The 18,023-nt window shown below is 43.8% G+C and overlaps 1 protein-coding gene across 4 annotated transcripts in view; it reads left to right on the top strand.

The window, feature by feature from the left end:
• Positions 1 to 9,131, top strand: part of lepr (leptin receptor) — an 80,203-nt gene extending 71,072 nt beyond the window's left edge. For all 4 annotated transcript variants that reach the window (XM_021604608.3, XM_090236206.1, XM_021604607.3 and 1 more), the window contains 4 exons: positions 705 to 788; positions 3,426 to 3,528; positions 4,134 to 4,209; positions 4,422 to 9,131. In XM_021604608.3, coding sequence (XP_021460283.3) covers positions 705 to 788; positions 3,426 to 3,528; positions 4,134 to 4,209; positions 4,422 to 5,237 — 1,079 coding nt within the window. In that variant the 3' untranslated portion in view covers positions 5,238 to 9,131. The remainder of the gene's footprint in view (positions 1 to 704; positions 789 to 3,425; positions 3,529 to 4,133; positions 4,210 to 4,421) is intronic.
• The last annotated feature ends 8,892 nt before the right edge of the window (positions 9,132 to 18,023 follow it).

Raw genomic sequence — 18,023 nt, 5'->3', positions numbered from 1 at the left:
AGTTCCTTTGCGTCCACATCACTAACAAACTATCATGGACCAAACGCACCAATACAGTCGTGAAGAGGGCACGACAATGCCTATTCCCCCTCAGGAGACTGAAAAGATTTGGCATGGGACCTCAGATCCTCAAAGTTCTACAGCTGCACCATCGGTTGCATCACCGCTTGGTATGGAAACTGCTTGACATCTGACCACAAAGTGCCACAGAGGGTAGTGCGTACGGTGCAGTATATCACTGCGGCCAAGCTTTCTGCCATCCAGGACCTCTATACCAGGTGGTGTCAGAGGAAGGCCCTACAAATGTTAAGACTCCAGCCACCCTAGTCATAGACTGTTCTCTCTGCTACCGCACAGCAAGCGGTTCCAGAGCACCAAGTCTAGGTCCAAGAGGCTCCATTAACAGCTTCTAGTCAAACTGTGGCACTTCAATTCGTTTGGAGTTCCAGTTTAAGAGGTTGTTGGCTGTGAGCTTCTGGCGCCCTCTAGTGAGTTTTATAGACATGGTTGAATCTGTTCTAAACTGAGCCTCTCTTTACTCTGTTACTATAAATGGTTCAATCTTTTCTAATCTGCACGTTTCTATGTTCTCTGTGACTTTATATGGTTCAGTCTATTCTAATCTGAGCCTCTGTTCTCTGTGACTAAATGGTTCAATCTGTTTTAATCTGAGCCGCTCTCTGTCCTCTGACTATATTTCCCAGGTCATTTCTATGACACTGATGAGTACGAGTTTATTTTGTATCCAGTGTTCGCGGATGGAGAAGGAGAGCCAGTGTATACTAAAGGTAAGCCCTCCCTCAAGATAGGAACATACAATACAACAGGCCAAAAATGTGTCTCAATGGCTGCATTTACACTGGTAGCCCAATTTGGATCTTTTGACCAATCAGATCTTTCTACAATAATTGGACAAATGATCAATATTGGGCTGACTGTGTAAACGCAGCCTATGTATTTGACATACGAGTATGGATTGTGTTTATTTTATATATTAAAGCACTGAAATGCATGCATCTATAATGTAAGTCATATGTTAAAAAATGTAGTGCCAATTCTAGAAGTGTTTTATCACAGTTCCTCTAAGGTAATGTATTGGTATCAAATGTTATTAGTCACATGCACCGAATACAACAGGTTACTTATGAGCCTCTAAACCACAATGCAGTTAAAAAAAAAATATGAGTAAGAATAAGAAATAAAAGTAATTAAAGAGCAGCAGTAAAATGACAATAGCGAGACTATACAGGGGGGGGGGTACCGGTACAGAGTCAATGTGCGGGGGCACTGGTTAGTTGAGGTAATATGTACATGTAGGTAGAGTTAGTGACTATGCATTGATGATAACAGAGAGTAGCAGCGGTATAAAAGAGGGGGGGTGCAATGCAAATAGTCTGGGTATCCATTTGATTAGATGTTCAGGAGTCATGGCTTGAGGTGGAAGCTGTTTAGAAGCCTCTTGGACCTAGACTTGGCGCTCCGGTACCGCTTGCCGTGTGGTAGCAGAGAGAACCGTCTACGACTAGGGTGGCTGGAGTCTTTGACAATTTTTAGGGTCTTCCTTCATATGCCATCCAGAGGTCCTGGATGACAGGAAGCTTGGCCCCAGTGATGTACTGGGCCTTATGCACTACCCTCTGTAGTGCCTTGCGGTCGAATGCGAGCAGGCGCCTGGTGATGTAACCAGTCTAGATGCTCTTGATGGTGCAGCTGTAGAACCTTTTGAGGATCTGAGGATCCATCTTTTCAGTCTCCTGAGGGGGAATAGGTTTTGTCGTGCCCGATTCACGACTCATGGTGTGTTTGGACCATGTTAGTTTGTTGGTGATATGGACACCAAGGAACTTGAAGCTCTCAACCTGGTCCACTACAGCCCCGTCGATGAGAATGGGGAGGGGGGGGGGCATGCTTGGTCCTCTTTTTCCTATAATCCACAATCATCTCCTTTGCCTTGATCATGTTGAGGGAGAGGTTGTTGTCCTGGCACCACACGGCCAGGTCTCTGACCTCCTCCCTATACGCTGTCTTGTCGGTGATCAGGCCTACCACTGTTGTGTCATCTGCAAACTTAATGATGGTGTTGGAGTCGTGCCTGGCCGTGCAGTCATGAGTGAAAAGGGAGTGCAGGAGGGGACTGAGCACGCACTCCTGAATTGAGGATCAGAATGGCGGATGTGTTCTTACCTACCCTCACCACCTGGGGGCGGCCCGCCAGGAAGTCCAGAATCCAGTTGCAGAGGGAGGTGTTTAGTCCTTAGCTTATTGATGAGCTTTGAGGGCACTATGGTGTTGAATGCTGAGCTGTAGTTAATGAATAGCATTCTCACATAGGTGTTTCTTTTGTCCATGTGGGAAAGGGCAGTGTGGAACGCAATAGAGATTGCATCATCTGTGGATTGGTTAGGGCGGTATGCAAATTGTAGTGGGTCTAGGGTTGATGTGAGCCATGACCAGCTTTTCAAAGCACTTCATGGCTACAGATGTGAGTGCTACGTGTCTAGTCATTTAGGCAGGGTACATTAGTGTTCTTGGGCACAGGGACTCTGGTGGTCTGCTTAAAATATGTTGGTATTACAGACTCAGACAGGGAGAGGGAGAGGTTGAAAATGTCAGTGAAGACACCTGCCAGTTTGTCAGCGCATGTTCGCAGTACACATCCTGGTAATCCCTCTGGCCCTGCGGCCTTGTGAATGTTGACCTGTCTAAAGGTCTTACTCACATCAGCTGCAGAGAGCGTGATCACAGTCTTCCGGAACAGCTGGTGCTCTCATGCATGTTTCAGTGTTATTTGCCTCAAAGCGAGCACAGAAGTACTTTAGCTCGTCTGGTTGGCTTGTGTCACTGGGCAGCTCTCGTGCTTCCCTTTGTAGTCTGTAATAGTTTGCAAGCCCTGCCACATCCGACGATTGTCAGAGATGGTGTAGTACGATTCGATCTTAGTCCTGTGTTGACACTTTGCCTGTTTAATGGTTCGCTGTAGATTTCATTTTCCAAAGATTGCACGTTTGCTATCAGAATGGAAGGAAGTTGGGGTTTATTAGATTGGCTACGAATTCTCAGAAGGCAGCCCGCCCTCTAGACCCTTTTTCTCCGCCTTCTCTTCACACAAATGACGGGGATCTGGGCCTGTTCCCGGGAAGCAGTATGTCATTCACATCGGACTCGTTAAAGGAAAAAAAGTATTCTGCCAGTCCGTGGTGATTAATCGCAGTTCTGATGCCCAGAAGTTATTTTCGGTCATAAGAGACGGTAAGCAGCAACATTATGTACAAAATAAGTTTAAAAATAAGTTACAAACAACGCAAAGAAATGAACACACAAAAAATTGGTTGATCTCTGGTGCCATCTTGTCAATAGGAATATGATCCAATGTGGATTGATTGATTGACTGATAGACTTACACAGGGTGTTGTCCTGTCCTCCAGTCTTTAGCGGGAGTGATGCTGGGCCTGCTGCCTACATGCTTCTGATGATCATCGCCTTCCTCTCCATTGTCCTCTTCGTCACCCTGGTCATATCCCAAAACCAGTAAGATTATATTTCACATCATTATTGAATATAATTTAAAGTTTAATCATTTGACAATGAACTGTATATACTGCTAACAGATTTTTGCTCAGTCGTAGACATTCAATAGCAGTGTTGCATTCTGTTCTATACCAGTGGTGTGTTCTGTTCTATACCAGTGGTGTGTTCTGTTCTATACCAGTGGTGTATTTACAGAAAGTACTTTTGGACTGTGTCTGACATTAGAAAGAGAAGATCAATGTTTTTTGCCTCTGTGCAGGTGGTTAAGACTAAAATGGTGATACCAGGTAGTTATTGATCTGAGGAACACAGTCAGACACATTGATTAGGAATGGAATTCGATTATACGTGACATTTCAACAATGTACAGAATGTCCTCAGGGCTCAATTACTATGGTGATTGGCTGAATGTGTTCTGAGAAAGGGGGTGAGCGAGTGAGGCGCTCACTTCACATACACATGCTGCCCTCAGTCCTAGCTACACCTAAGCACACATCCGTACACAAACGCACTACGCTTTGTAAATGTATATGAGTGAGAGTGTTGGATTGGAGACTGAAAGGCTCCATACCTTGTTGTTAAATTCTATTCTGTCTGAATCCCAGCATGAAGAAGTTTATGTGGAAAGATGTTCCCAACCCCAACAACTGTTCTTGGGCTCAGGGGATTGACTTCGGGAAGGTGAGGTGTACAGGAATATTACTCCACACACAGTTAGCCATGAAAACACACTTAAAGATATAGCAGGCTACTAACACAGTAAGAGACCATAGAGACCAAAAAATGCATGTGCTGTGTAGGACAGCTTGCCACAGTATTGAAAAAGTCATATCTAATCCATAGTCTTGTTCACCTTGCTGTAGTCCTAACTCTCCTCCTATCTTCTTGTCCAGGCTGACACTATGGAGCAGTTGTTCCGCCACCCAGAGGGTCTGCCAGCCTGGCCACTACTCCTCGTCTCAGAGACCATCTCCCAGGCCACCATCATGGAGAAGACTGGGCCCCCTACGTCAGGCTCAGACAAGGATCTGATCCCAGCCTCCTCCCCAGCTCTCTGTGTGGACTCAGAGGTGCCTGGGCTCCCAGAGGAGGAGGAGAGCCTCCAACTCCCAGATCTCCCCAGGAGTTTGGAGAGCTCAGCCCAGCCGTCAGTGACCTACGCCACCGTGCTTCTCTCTGACAACCCCCACCACCTCTACAAGCAGGAGGGCAGCCTCAGCAGTTCCAGCGACGAGGGCAACTTCTCAGGCAACAACTCCGACATCTCGGGCTCCTTCCCCGGAGGCCTGTGGGAGCTGGAAATCTCCCATTCCGGAGCCGGAGAGTCGGACCTGGACCCACGGCGTTCCTGCTCTTACAACTCTATCGAGGAGTTTTCCGAGACTTCAGAGCAGGAGGATGAGGCCCTGGGAGGAGAGAGGGATGGGGGGATAGAGGTAATTGAGGAGAAGGACCTGTATTACCTGGGGATGGACTGTCAGGAGGAGAGTGAGGAGGAGGAAGACACAAGGGCTATGCTTCTCAAAGAGGTGATGGTTCTGGGGAGAGGGGGCTCGTCCGTTGAGTCCATCCCTTTGCTCGGGAGTCAGGACTCTATGTTTAGTGAGTACAGTGACGAGGGGTCGGTGGTAGGGATGAGGAGTGTCCCCCTCTACCTCCCCCAGTTCAGAACTGCTCCCTCCAGTCCACTCAAAGCACAGGACAGCTGATTCAGTCTGATGCTGCTGTTTAGTCCCTCAGGAGGGAGAGAACTCAGGAGAGACACAGACAATGGCCTGTGGCCGGTGTTCAGTCAGTGATAGGCTCATCTATTCTGTGGAGGGCATTTACAGAACCTTAGCTGTTTTTAGATGGCACACTATTCAGAATATAGTACACTTAGATCCCTATGGGCCCTGGGCAAAAGTTGTGCACTTCTATTGGACATTTAGAATATGGGGAAAAGGCATCCAATGGTGCGAGGTGTCCTAGATGCTAAGCCTCTGCCCACTTTATAAGTAATAGGATGCCATTTTATAAGCACATTCTCTCCGTCTACAGTGCTACTGTTCAGTCCACAGGAAGCCAGCTCTGTCACATCTCGGAGAGAGGAGAGCAGAGGGGTGGAGGCTCCTTCATTCAGTGCTGCACACTTTCAGGAACTATTATGCTGGGATGAATTTACTTTAAAAAATAGAAAAAAGGAAAATAAAGGCCCATCTTCTGAAAAGGTCTATTTTCTTTCCGATGGCTGCTCTGAGCTCGATAGACTGTACAGCATAAGCACATGATGGGATCGTGTCTCAAAGCAGGTGTTATTGAATGGTTGGACTCTGGTGGATGTTGGATTTGGATGCTTTTGGAACACTCATTGTAACAGTTGTGGAGAATTGCCTTTTAGATCTGCAATTGCATTGACTGAGCCTTCAAAAAAACAAATATATATTTTCTTCGTTGTATATGTACTGTATTTGAAACTTCTTTACGATATGTAAAGATGTGCCATCTAGTTTCATTGCGTGCCTTTTTCTATTGAAAAAGCTGTTGCTACTGTATGTGTATACATGATAAAATAATGTACATTTTGACACCAATGAAAAAAGGAAAATACCAGAGTGATATGTAATACTTGTCAAGATCTTGTGTAGTTTTCGTGGTCACAATAAAATATTTATTGCCACGACTGTTGACTTATTAAGAAATGGTTGAGTTGAAGGTGGTCCATGCTGAGAAAGATCCCATCTAAAGGTGTTTTCTATTCCACCATTACCGAGGCCATCAGTCACTCAGACAGGGTAGGGTTGCAGACAGACAATACTGGGGGACCCATGAGCTGCCACAGTGAACCATTATTTTGTGGTATATATCGACTTGGTTTTCTTGAGGGTGGGAGAATACAGTTTCTGCCTGCTGTGACACAGATTACATACTGAGTTTCTGCATGCTGTGACACTGATGACATACTGAGTTGCTGCCTGCTGTGACACAGATTAGCCATGTCGCTAGGCAGGGACCTGGGTTAAGCATGGCTTCACAGCAGAACACAACCTTATTTATCATTGAGAACAAAGATCACAGCTGCTCTCACCTCACTGGAGGTAGGCTATAAGCCAAACAACAACACCCACCTGGTCCATTAATACATTTTCCTGGTTGCCCCATTCAGAAAGGTCCAAATTTAGATTAAAGTAGAACAAGAATAGCCTGGTCCCAGACCTGTTTGCTATCGTTCCAACTCCTTAGCATGATGCAACCAACAGATTGATACCCAGGCTAGAAGAAGACCGCTCATATATAGAATGTGCTGAAACATGATAGATTGGCATGGACATCATGTGAGAAACTGACATATTGTTTCTATAATCTGAAAGGGTTTGGGAATGGAGGAAAATGTGATCCCATGGGATAATATAAGAAATCAGAAGTGGGATATTTGCATAATTTGTAATTGAGAGCAGGGTTTCTTAAACTATGGTTTGGGACCCGAAGTGTGCCCTGAGCATGTGAGAGGTGGGTCGAGTTATGAGTAAACATTTATGTTTCTTAATTTGGTTCGTGTGGAGACGGTACATTTCTCATTTGAGTCTCAAGCTGAAAAAGCTTAAGAACCTCTGGGTTAGAGTATTATTTCCAGTGTACTGTAGCAGAACTACCAGGAGAGGGTGCTCTATCAACATCTTACTGTATCTCCTCTTAGTGTTTGATTTGGCTGTAACCATGCTGGGGGGGAAAGCATAGAGCAGCCTAGGCTGGTGACCAGCCTTAATTGTGTTTTCGCTGGTGACCAGCCTTAATTGTGTTTTCGCTGGTGACCAGCCTTTGTTGTGCTTTCGCTGGTGACCAGCCTTTGTTGTGCTTTCACTGGTGACCAGCCTTTGTTGTGCTTTCACTGGTGACCAGCCTTTGTTGTGCTTTTGCTGGTGACCAGCCTTTGTTGTGCTTTTGCTGGTGACCAGCCTTTGTTGTGCTTTCGCTGGTGACCAGCCTTTGTTGTGCTTTCGCTGGTGACCAGCCTTTGTTGTGCTTTCGCTGGTGACCAGCCTTTGTTGTGCTTTCGCTGGTGACCAGCCTTTGTTGTGCTTTCGCTGGTGACCAGCCTTTGTTGTGCTTTTGCTGGTGACCAGCCGTTGTCGTCTTTTCACTGTTGTGTTTTTGCTGGTGACCAGCCTTCATTGTGTTTTCGCAGGCCTTTATGTTTTCGCTAGTCACCAGCCTCTGTTGCGTTTTCGCTAGTCACCAGCCTCTGTTGCGTTTTCGCTAGTCACCAGCCTCTGTTGCGTTTTCGCTAGTCACCAGCCTCTGTTGCGTTTTCGCTAGTCACCAGCCTCTGTTGCGTTTTCGCTAGTCACCAGCCCCTGTTACGTTTTCGCTGGTGGCCAGCCCCTGTTGCGTTTTCGCTGGTGGCCAGCCTTTGTTGTGTTTTTGCTGGTGGCCAGCCTTTGTTGTGTTTTCACTGGTGGCCAGCCTTTGTTGTGTTTTCGCTGGTGGCCAGCCTTTGTTGTGTTTTCGCTCTTGGGTTTTCACTGGGGGCCAGCCATTGTTGCGTTTTCGCTAGTGGCCGGCTGTTGTTGTGTTTTCGTTGTTTACACTTGTGGCCAGCCATTGTTGTGTTTTCGCTGGTGGCCAGACTTTGTTGTGTTTTCGCTGGTGGCCAGACTTTGTTGTGTTTTCGCTGGTGGCCAGACTTTGTTGTGTTTTCGCTGGTGGCCAGACTTTGTTGGATTTTTGCAGGTGGCCAGCCTTTGTTGTGTTTTCGCTGGTGGCCAGACTTGTGTTTTCGCTGGTGGCCAGCCTCTGTTGCGTTTTCGCTGGTGGACAGACTTTGTTGTGTTTTCGCTGGTGGTCAGACTTTGTTGTGTTTTCGCTGGTGGTCAGACTTTGTTGTGTTTTCGCTGGTGGCCAGACTGTTGTGTTTTCGCTGGTGGACAGACTTTGTTGTGTTTTCGCTGGTGGCCAGACTTTGTTGTGTTTTCGCTGGTGGTCAGACTTTGTTGTGTTTTCGCTGGTGGCCAGACTGTTGTGTTTTCGCTGGTGGACAGACTTTGTTGTGTTTTCACTGGTGGACAGACTTTGTTGTGTTTTCGCTGGTGGCCAGACTTTGTTGTGTTTTCGCTGGTGGCCAGACTTTGTTGTGTTTTCGCTGGTGGCCAGACTTTGTTGTGTTTTCGCTGGTGGCCAGACTTTGTTGTGTTTTCGCTGGTGGCCAGACTTTGTTGTGTTTTCGCTGGTGGCCAGACTTTGTTGTGTTTTCGCAGGTGGCCAGCCTTTGCTGTGTTTTGGACACACAAACTAGTCACCAGCATACCAATATATGCTGGTTACCTGCAAAACCAGCATCAAGTCACATTATGCAGGCCTTCAAAGTGATATCTGATTCCAATTGCAATCCACACTGACTGGGGATATCTGAATATTATAACTTTAATTCCCCCACAATCTGCATTCACAATGACTGCCAGGGTTAGAAAGATTAATACAGTAGACTACATAAAACATCCAAATTGGAACAACCATTTCAGTAACGGATGCAATAAGTCCAACTAACAGATTTAATTCGTTTTGAAAAAATCTATTCTATGTATCTTTGTGTAGCATGAAAGGTGAAATAAATACAATTGTGTAAATGTCTAGTAGTTGTCTTGATTTCTTTTAAAGCCTTGGATAGCCTCCAGACACCTGTGGGACAACAATTGCTTTGCAATATGTTCAAGATTTCTTTCAAAAAGCAAGTCAGTATACCAATTGAATAAACTAGATATCCTAAATAGTGTTGTGTTTGCATTGGCTCCAATAGGTTATGCAGCACTAACATGGTCAGCCAGGAATTCCTGGAGGTGAGGATGGGGGAAGAGTGCAGCGGTATAAAGTACTTAAGTTGTAGTTTTGGGGGCGGTGGGAATCTGTACTTTACTATTTATATTTGACTTATTTTTACTTCACTACATTCCTTAATAAAATAATGTACTTTTTACTCCATACATTTTCCCTGACACCCAAACCTACTCATTACATATTGAATGCTTAGCAGGACAGGAAAATGGTCCATTCACACTTATCAAGAGAACATCCCTGGTCATCCCTACTGCCTCTGATCTGGTGGACTCAGTAAACACGCATGCTTTGTTTGTAAATGATGTCTGGGTGTTGGAGTGTGCCTCTGGATATCCATACATTTTTTTTAAAAACAAGAAAATGGTGCCAACTGATTTGCATAATACAAAGAATTTGAAATGATTTATACTTTTACTTTTGACACTTAAGCGTATTTTAGTAATTACAGTAGGGCAAAAAAGTATTTAGTCAGCCACCAATTGTGCAAGTTCTCCCACTTAAAAAGATGAGGCCTGTAATTTTCATCATAGGTACACTTCAACTATGACAGGCAAAATGAGAAATAAAAATCCAGAAAATCACATTGTAGGATTTTTTTATGAATTTATTTGCAAATTATGGTGGAAAATAAGTATTTGGTCAATAACAAAGGTTTATCTCAATACTTTGTTATATACCCTTTGTTGGCTATTTTGGCCCATTCTTCCATGCAGATCTCCTCTAGTGCAGTGATGTTTTGGGGCTGTTGCTGGGCAACACTGACTTTCAACTCCCTCCAAAGATTTTCTATGGGGTTGAGATCTGGAGACTGGTTAGGCCACTCCAGGACCTTCAAATGCTTCTTACGAAGCCACTCCTTCGTTGCCCAGGCGGTGTGTTTGGGATCATTGTCATGCTGAAAGACCCAGCCATGTTTCATCTTCAATGCCCTTGCTGATGGAAGGTTTTCACTCAAAATCTCACGATACATGGCCCCATTCATTCTTTCCTTTACACGGATCAGTCGTCCTGGTCCCTTTGCAGAAAAACAGCTCCAAAGCATGATGTTTCCACCCCATGCTTCACAGTAGGTATGGTGTTCTTTGGATGCAACTCAGCATTCTTTATCCTCCAAACACGACAAGTTGAGTTTTTACCAAAAAGTTATATTTTGGTTTCATCTGACCATATGACATTCCCAATCTTCTTCTGGATCATCCAAATGCTCTCTAGCAAACTTCAGACGGGCCTGGACTTGTACAGGCTTAAGCAGGGGGACCCCTCTGGCACTGCAGGATTTGAGTCCCTGGCGACGTAGTGTTTGTTACTTTGGTCCCAGCTCTCTGCAGGTCATTCACTAGGTCCCCCGTGTGGTTCTGGGATTTTTGCTCACCGCTCTTGTAATAATTTTGACCCCACGGGGTGAGATCTTGCGTGGAGCCCCAGATCGAGGGAGATTATCAGTGGTCTTGTATGTCTTCCATTTCCTAATAATTGCTCCCACAGTTGATTTCTTCAAACCAAGCTGCTTACCTATTGCAGATTCAGTCTTCCCAGCCTGGTGCAGGTCTACAATTTTGTTTCTGGTGTCCTTTGACAGCTCTTTGGTCTTGGCCATAGTGGAGTTTGGAGTGTGACTGTTTGAGGTTGTGGACAGGTGTCTTTTATACTGATAACAAGTTCAAACAGGTGCCATTAATACAGGTAACGAGTGGAGGACAGAGGAGCCTCTTAAAGAAGTTACAGGTCTGTGAGAGCCAGAAATCTTGCTTGTTTGTAGGTGACCAAATACTTATTTTCCACCATAATTTGCAAATAAATTCATTAAAAATCCTACAATGTGATTTTCTGGATTTTTATTTCTCATTTTGCCTGTCATAGTTGAAGTGTACCTATGATGAAAATTACAGGCCTCATCTTTTTAAGTGGGAGAACTTGCACAATTGGTGGCTGACTAAATACTATTTTGCCCCACTGTACATGTACATTTGATATTTAAGTATATTTAAAAGTAAATGTTTTTTGACTTTTACTCAAGTAGTATTTTACTGGGTGACTTTCATTTTTACCTGAGTCTTTTTCTATTAAAGCATCTTTACTTTTGACAATTGTGTACTTTTCCACCACTGGGAGAGTGACTGATCAATTGTTTCATCCAGGAGACAGGTTTCATCCGAGCAGGGGTTCAACACCATTCCTGAAGTAAAATAGAAAAAAGGAATTATTAAAAAATGTCATGAATCCAGCACAGGTCTACACAAACAGTGCATTTGGAAAGTATTCAGACCCCTTGACTTTTTCCATGTTTTGTTACGTTACAGCCGTATTCTAAAATTGATTGATTAGGGAAAAAAACAATTTAATCGACACACAATACCCCATAATGACGAAGCAAAAACATATTTAGAAAATTTAGCAAATGTGTATATTACATATACATAACTATTCAGACCATTCCAGGTGAAGCTGGTTAAGAGAATGCCAAAAGTGTGCAAAGCTGTCATCAAGGAAAAGAGTGGCTACTTTAAAGAATCAAAAATCGAAAATATATTTTAACACTTTTGGTTGCTACATGATTTCATGTGTTTTCATAGTTTTGATGTCTTCACTGTTATTCTACAATGTAAAAAATAAAGAAAAACCCTTGAATGAGTAGGTGTGTCCAAACCTTTGACTGGTGCTGTATTTCTGTTGCTTTTGTATATTTTTGTAAACAGTTGTTTGTTGGACCAATATATAGGCTAAACTTTCAGGCACTTTGGAGAGGTTGAAAAAACACTTGGATATCCCCTATATGTCCTCCGACACCACCGCATGTTTGAGAGAGGTTGGTGTTGTAGGAATTCAGTTTTTTTGGTGAATAATAACTTTTAGGCACATCCAGTGTGCAAAAACTGTGCAATTACCACATTCTGACACTGGAGATGTTGAAAGGACACTTGACTGTACCCTGGATTCCCCATAACACCACCACAATGTTTCACTGAGGTTAATATGGTAGAAATTGTTTTTTTTAATACTGAACAAATAACAGTTAGGGATTGCAAATATGTAATAGCACTAGAATGATTGAATTTACAGACATATGCCACTTGTTTCCAAGGGACACTTGGAAACATCCCGTGACCACACCTGACACCACTTACTAAAACATCTACCCATTTCCAGTTGTTAGGTCTAACAATCCCATTTTTTCTGGTATTGTTCACATGTTGTGGAAGCCATCTTGTGTGTTTCCAGCTCTAGTCATCAGTAACTTGTCAATGAAAGGTAACTTTTGTGTGTGCTTGATCTTGTGTATTCTAAACTATCATCTGATCAGTTCCTTATCTCCCAGATGTTTTCTTTCCAGATGTTCCACGTTTTTGCATGTCAGAATCATGTATTACACATGAATAGCACTTACTTTGAAGTATGTCTATTGAGGTGGAAATCTACATTTTGCCATTACAAGTCATGTAATACATTGCATAGACTCACTGTGTGCAATAATAGTGTTTAACTTAATGTTTTATGCCTACATCTCTGTGCCACACACATACAAGTATCTGGTTCCTCAGTCAAGCAGTGAATTTCAAACACAGATTCAACCAAAAAGACCAGGGAGGTTTTCCAATGACTCACAAACAAGGGCACCTACAGTATTGGTAGATGGCCAAAAAAAAACAGAGCAGACATTGAATATCCCTTTGAGCATGGTGAAGTTATTAATTATACTTTGAATGGTGTATCAATACACCCAGTCACTACAACGATACAGGTGTCCTTCCAAACTCAGTTGCTGGAAAGGAAGGAAAGCGCTCAGTGATTTCACAGTGAGGCCAAAGGAGACTTTAAACCAGTACCAGAGTTTAATGGCTGTGATAGGAGAAAATTGAGGAGGGATCAACATTGTAGTTACTGCACAACACTAACCTAATTGACAGAGTGAAAAGGCCTGTACAAAATAACAAATATTCCAAAACATGCATCCTGTTTGCAGAAAGGCACTTAAGTAACACTACAAAAAAGGTGGCAAAGCAATTAACTTTTGTTCTGAATACAGTGTTATGTTTGGGGCAAATCCAATCCACTGAGTACCACTCTCCATATTTTCAAGCACAGTGGTGGTTGCATCACTTAACAAAGACGGCGCCGATAGAGATGGCAGCTTCTCTTCTAGTCCTTAGGAAACTGCAGTATTTTGTTTTTCATGTATTATTTCTTACATTGTTAGCCCAGAAAACCTTAAGCGTTATGACATACAGCCAGGAATAACTATTTGATATCACAGAGACATCAACTTACCAGCTTTACGACCAGGAATACGACTTTCCCAAAGAGGATCCTTCATCTGCACCTCCTAGAGCATTCGAACTGATGCCAGAGGCCGTCCCAAAACAACGCCGCCGAAGGACAGGGTGCCGGAGCGGTCTTCTAATGAGGCTTCGGATGTGCACACACCACCCACCGTTTCAGAGTATATTACTCGCTAATGTCCTGTCCCTAGTTAACAAAGTTGAGGAAATTAGGACAAGAGTTGCTTTCCAATGAGATATCCGGGATTGTAACACTCTGTTTCACAGAAACATGGCTAGCTTGGGACATGCTGTCAGAGTCAGTACAGTCAACGGGATTTTCAGTGCATCGCAACGACAGGAATAAACATCTCTCCGGTAAGAAGAAGGGCAGGGGTGTATGTTTCATGATCAACGACTCATGGTGTTTTTATTTTTTTTAAATGTAACCTTTATTTAACCAGGTAGGTCAGTTGAGAACAAGTTCTCATTTACAACTGTGACCTGGCCAAGATAAAGCAAAGCAGTGAGACACTAACAACAACACAGAGTTACACATGGAATAAACAAACGTACAGTCAATAACACAATAGAAAAGTCTACATACATTGTGTGCAAATGAGGTAAGATTAGGGAGGTAAGGCAATAAATAGGCCGTAGTGGTGAAGTATTTAGAAATTAAACACTGGAGTGATACAGTGGGGCAAAAAAGTATTTAGTCAGCCACCAATTGTGCAAGTTTTCCCACTTAAAAAGATGAGAGAGGCCTGTAATTTTCATCATAGGTACACTTCAACTATGACAGACAAAATGAGAAAAAATCCAGAAAATCACATTGTAGGATTTTTTATGAATTTATTTGCAAATTATGGTGGAAAATAAGAATTTGGTCACCTACAAACAAGCAAGATTTCTGGCTCTCACAGACCTGTAACTTATTCTTTTAGAGGCTCCTCTGTCCTCTACTTGTTACCTATATTAATGGCACCTGTTTGAACTTGTTATCAGTATAAAAGACACCTGTCCACAACCTCAAACAGTCACACAATAGGTAAGCAGCTTGGTTTGAAGAAATCAACTGTGGGAGCAATTATTAGGAAATGGAAGACATACAAGACCACTGATAATCTCCCTCGATCTGGGGCTCCACGCAAGATCTCACCCCGTGGGGTCAAAATTCTCACAAGAACGGTGAGCAAAAATCCCAGAACCACACGGGGGACCTAGTGAATGACCTGCAGAGAGCTGAGACCAAAGTAACAAAGCCTATTATCAGTAACACACTACGCCGCCAGGGACTCAAATCCTGCAGTGCCAGACGTGTCCCCCTGCTTAAGCCAGTACATGTCCAGGCCCGTCTGAAGTTTGCTAGAGAGCATTTGGATGATCTAGAAGAAGATTGGGAGAATGTCATATGGTCAGATGAAACCAAAATATAACTTTTTGGTAAAAACTCAACTTGTCGTGTTTGGAGGACAAAGAATGCTGCGTTGCATCCAAAGAACACCATACCTACTGTGAAGCATGGGGGTGGAAACATCATGCTTTGGGCTGTTTTTCTGCAAAGGGACCAGGACGACTGATCCGTGTAAAGGAAAGAATGAGAATGGTCATGTATCATGAGATTTTGAGTGAAAACCTTCCATCAGCAAGGGCATTGAAGATGAAACGTGGCTGGGTCTTTCAGCATGACATTTTTATTTTACCTTTATTTAACTAGGCAAGTCAGTTAAGAACAAATTCTTATTTTCAATGACAGCCTAGGAACAGTGGGTTAACTGCCTGTTCAGGGGCAGAATGACAGATTTGCACCTTGTCGATTTGAACTTGCAACCTTTCGGTTACTAGCCCAACACTCTAACCACTAGGCTACCCTGCCTACCCTGCCCAATGATCCCAAACACACCGCCCGGGCAAAGAAGGAGTGGCTTCATAAGAAGCATTTGAAGGTCCTGGAGTGGCCTAACCAGTCTCCAGATCTCAACCCCATAGAAAATCTTTGGAGGGAGTTGAAAGTCCGTGTTGCCCAGCAACAGCCCCAAAACATCACTGCTCTAGAGGAGATCTGCATGGAGGAATGGGCAGAAATACCAGCAACAGTGTGTGAAAACCTTGTGAAGACTTACAGAACACGTTTGACCTCTGTCATTGCCAACAAAGGGTATATAACAAAGTATTGAGATAAACTTTTGTTATTGACCAAATGCTTATTTTCCACCATAATTTGCAAATAAATTCATTAAAAATCCTGCAATGTGATTTTCTGGATTTTTTTTCTCTCATTTTGTCTGTCATAGTTGAAGTGTACCTATGATGAAAATTACAGGCCTCTTTCATCTTTTTAAGTGGGAGAACTTGCACAATTGATGGCTGACTAAATATTTTTTTGCCCCACTGTATATGTGCAGAAGATGAATGTGCAAGTAGAAATACTGGGGTGCAAAGGAGAGAAAAAATAACATGGGGATTAGGTAGTTGGATGGGTTATTTACAGGTGGGCTATGTACAGGTGCAATGACCTCTAAGCTGCTCTGACAGCTGATGCTTAAAGTTAGTGAGGGAGATATGAGTCTCCAGCTTCAGTGATTTTTGCAATTCATTCCAGTCATTGGCAGCAGAGAACTGGAAGGAAAGGCAGCCAAGGTAGGAATTGGATTTGGGGGTGACCAATGAAATATACCTGCTTGAGCGCGTGCTACGGGTGCTGTTATGGTGACCAGTGAGCTGAGATAAGGTGGGGCTTTACCTCGCAGAGACTTATAGATGACCTGGAGCCAGTGGGTTTGGCGACAAATATGAAGTGAGGGCCATCCAACGAGAGCATACAGGTGGCAGTGGTGGATAGTATATGGGGCTTTGCTGACAAAACAGATGGCACTGTGATAGACTGCATCCAATTTGCTGAGTATAGTGTTGGAGGCTATTTTGTAAATTACATCGCTGAAGTCAAGGATCGGTAGGATAGTCAATTTTACAAGGGTATGTTTGGCAGCATGAGTGAAGGATGCTTTGTTTTGCGAAATAGGAAGCCGATTCTAAATTTAATTTTGGATTGGAGATGCTTAATGTGAGTCTGGAAGGAGAGTTTACAGTCTAACCAGACACCTAGGTATTTGTAGTTGTCCACGTACTCTAAGTCAGAACCATCCAGAGTAGTAATGCTAGAAGGGCGGGCAGGTGCGGGCAGCGATCGGTTGAAGATCATGCATTTAGTTTTACTTGCATTTAAGAGCAGTTGGAGGCAACGGAAGGAGAGTTGTATGGCATTGAAGCTCATCTGGAGGTTAGTTAACACAGTGTCCAAAGAAGGGCCAGAAGTATACCGAATGGTGTCGTCTGCGTAGAGGCGGATCAGAGAATCACCAGCAGCAAGGGGGACATCATTGATGTATACAGAGAAAAGAGTCAGCCACACTCTTTGACTTGACACACCGAACTCTGTCTGAGGAGTAGTTGGTGAAACAGGCGAGGCAGTCATTTGAGAAACCAAGGCTGTTGAGTCTGCCAATAAGAATGTGGTGATTGACAGAGTCGAAAGCCTTGGCCAGGTCGATGAATACGGCTGCACAGTATTGTCTTCTATCGATGGCGGTTATGATATCGTTTAGGACCTTGAGCGTGGCTGAGGTGCACCCATGACCAGCTCGGAAACCAGATTGCATAGTGGAGAAGGTAATGTGGGATTCTAAATGGTCGTGATCTGTTTGTTAACTTGGCTTTTGAATACCTTAGAAAGGCAGGGTAGGATTGATATAGGTCTGTAACAGTTTGGGTCTAGAGTGTCTCCCCCTCTGAAGAGGATGACCGCGGCAGCTTTCCATTCTTTGGGGATCTCAGACGATATGAAAGAGAGTTTGAACAGGCTAGTAGTAGGGGTTACAAAATTTCGGCAGATAATTTTAGAAAGAGAGGGTCCAGATTGTCTAGCCTAGCTGATTTGTAAGGGGGCAGATTTTGCAGCTCTTTCAGAACATCAGCTATCTGGATTTGGGTGAAAGAGAAATGGGGAGGCTTGGACAAGTTGCTGCAGGGGATGCAGAGCTGTTGATTGGGGTAGGGGTAGCCAAGTGGAAAGCATGGCCAGCTGGCTGCTGTGTTTTTACGGACATATTCAATCAATCCCTATCCCAGTCTGCTGTCCCCACATGCTGCAAGATGGCAACCATTGTTCCTGTTCCCAAGAAAGCTAAGGTATCTTAACTAAATGGCTATCTCCCCCGTAGCACTCACTTCAATCATCATGAAGTGCTTTTAGAGACTAGTCAAGGATCAAATCAACTCCACCCTACCTGTCACCTTAGACCCACTTCAATTTGCTTACCATCCCAATAGGTCCACAGACAATGCAATCGCCATCACACTGCACACTGCTCCATCCTATCTGGACAAGAAGAATACCTATGTACATGTAAGAATGCTGTTCATTTA

Source organism: Oncorhynchus mykiss, chromosome 5 (genome assembly GCF_057628025.1).
Source record: "Oncorhynchus mykiss isolate SJ-2025 chromosome 5, ASM5762802v1, whole genome shotgun sequence".
Classification (NCBI taxonomy): Eukaryota; Metazoa; Chordata; class Actinopteri; order Salmoniformes; family Salmonidae; genus Oncorhynchus; species Oncorhynchus mykiss.
Note: the sequence above shows the minus strand (reverse complement) of the source record. Positions and strands in the feature narration are given on the sequence as shown.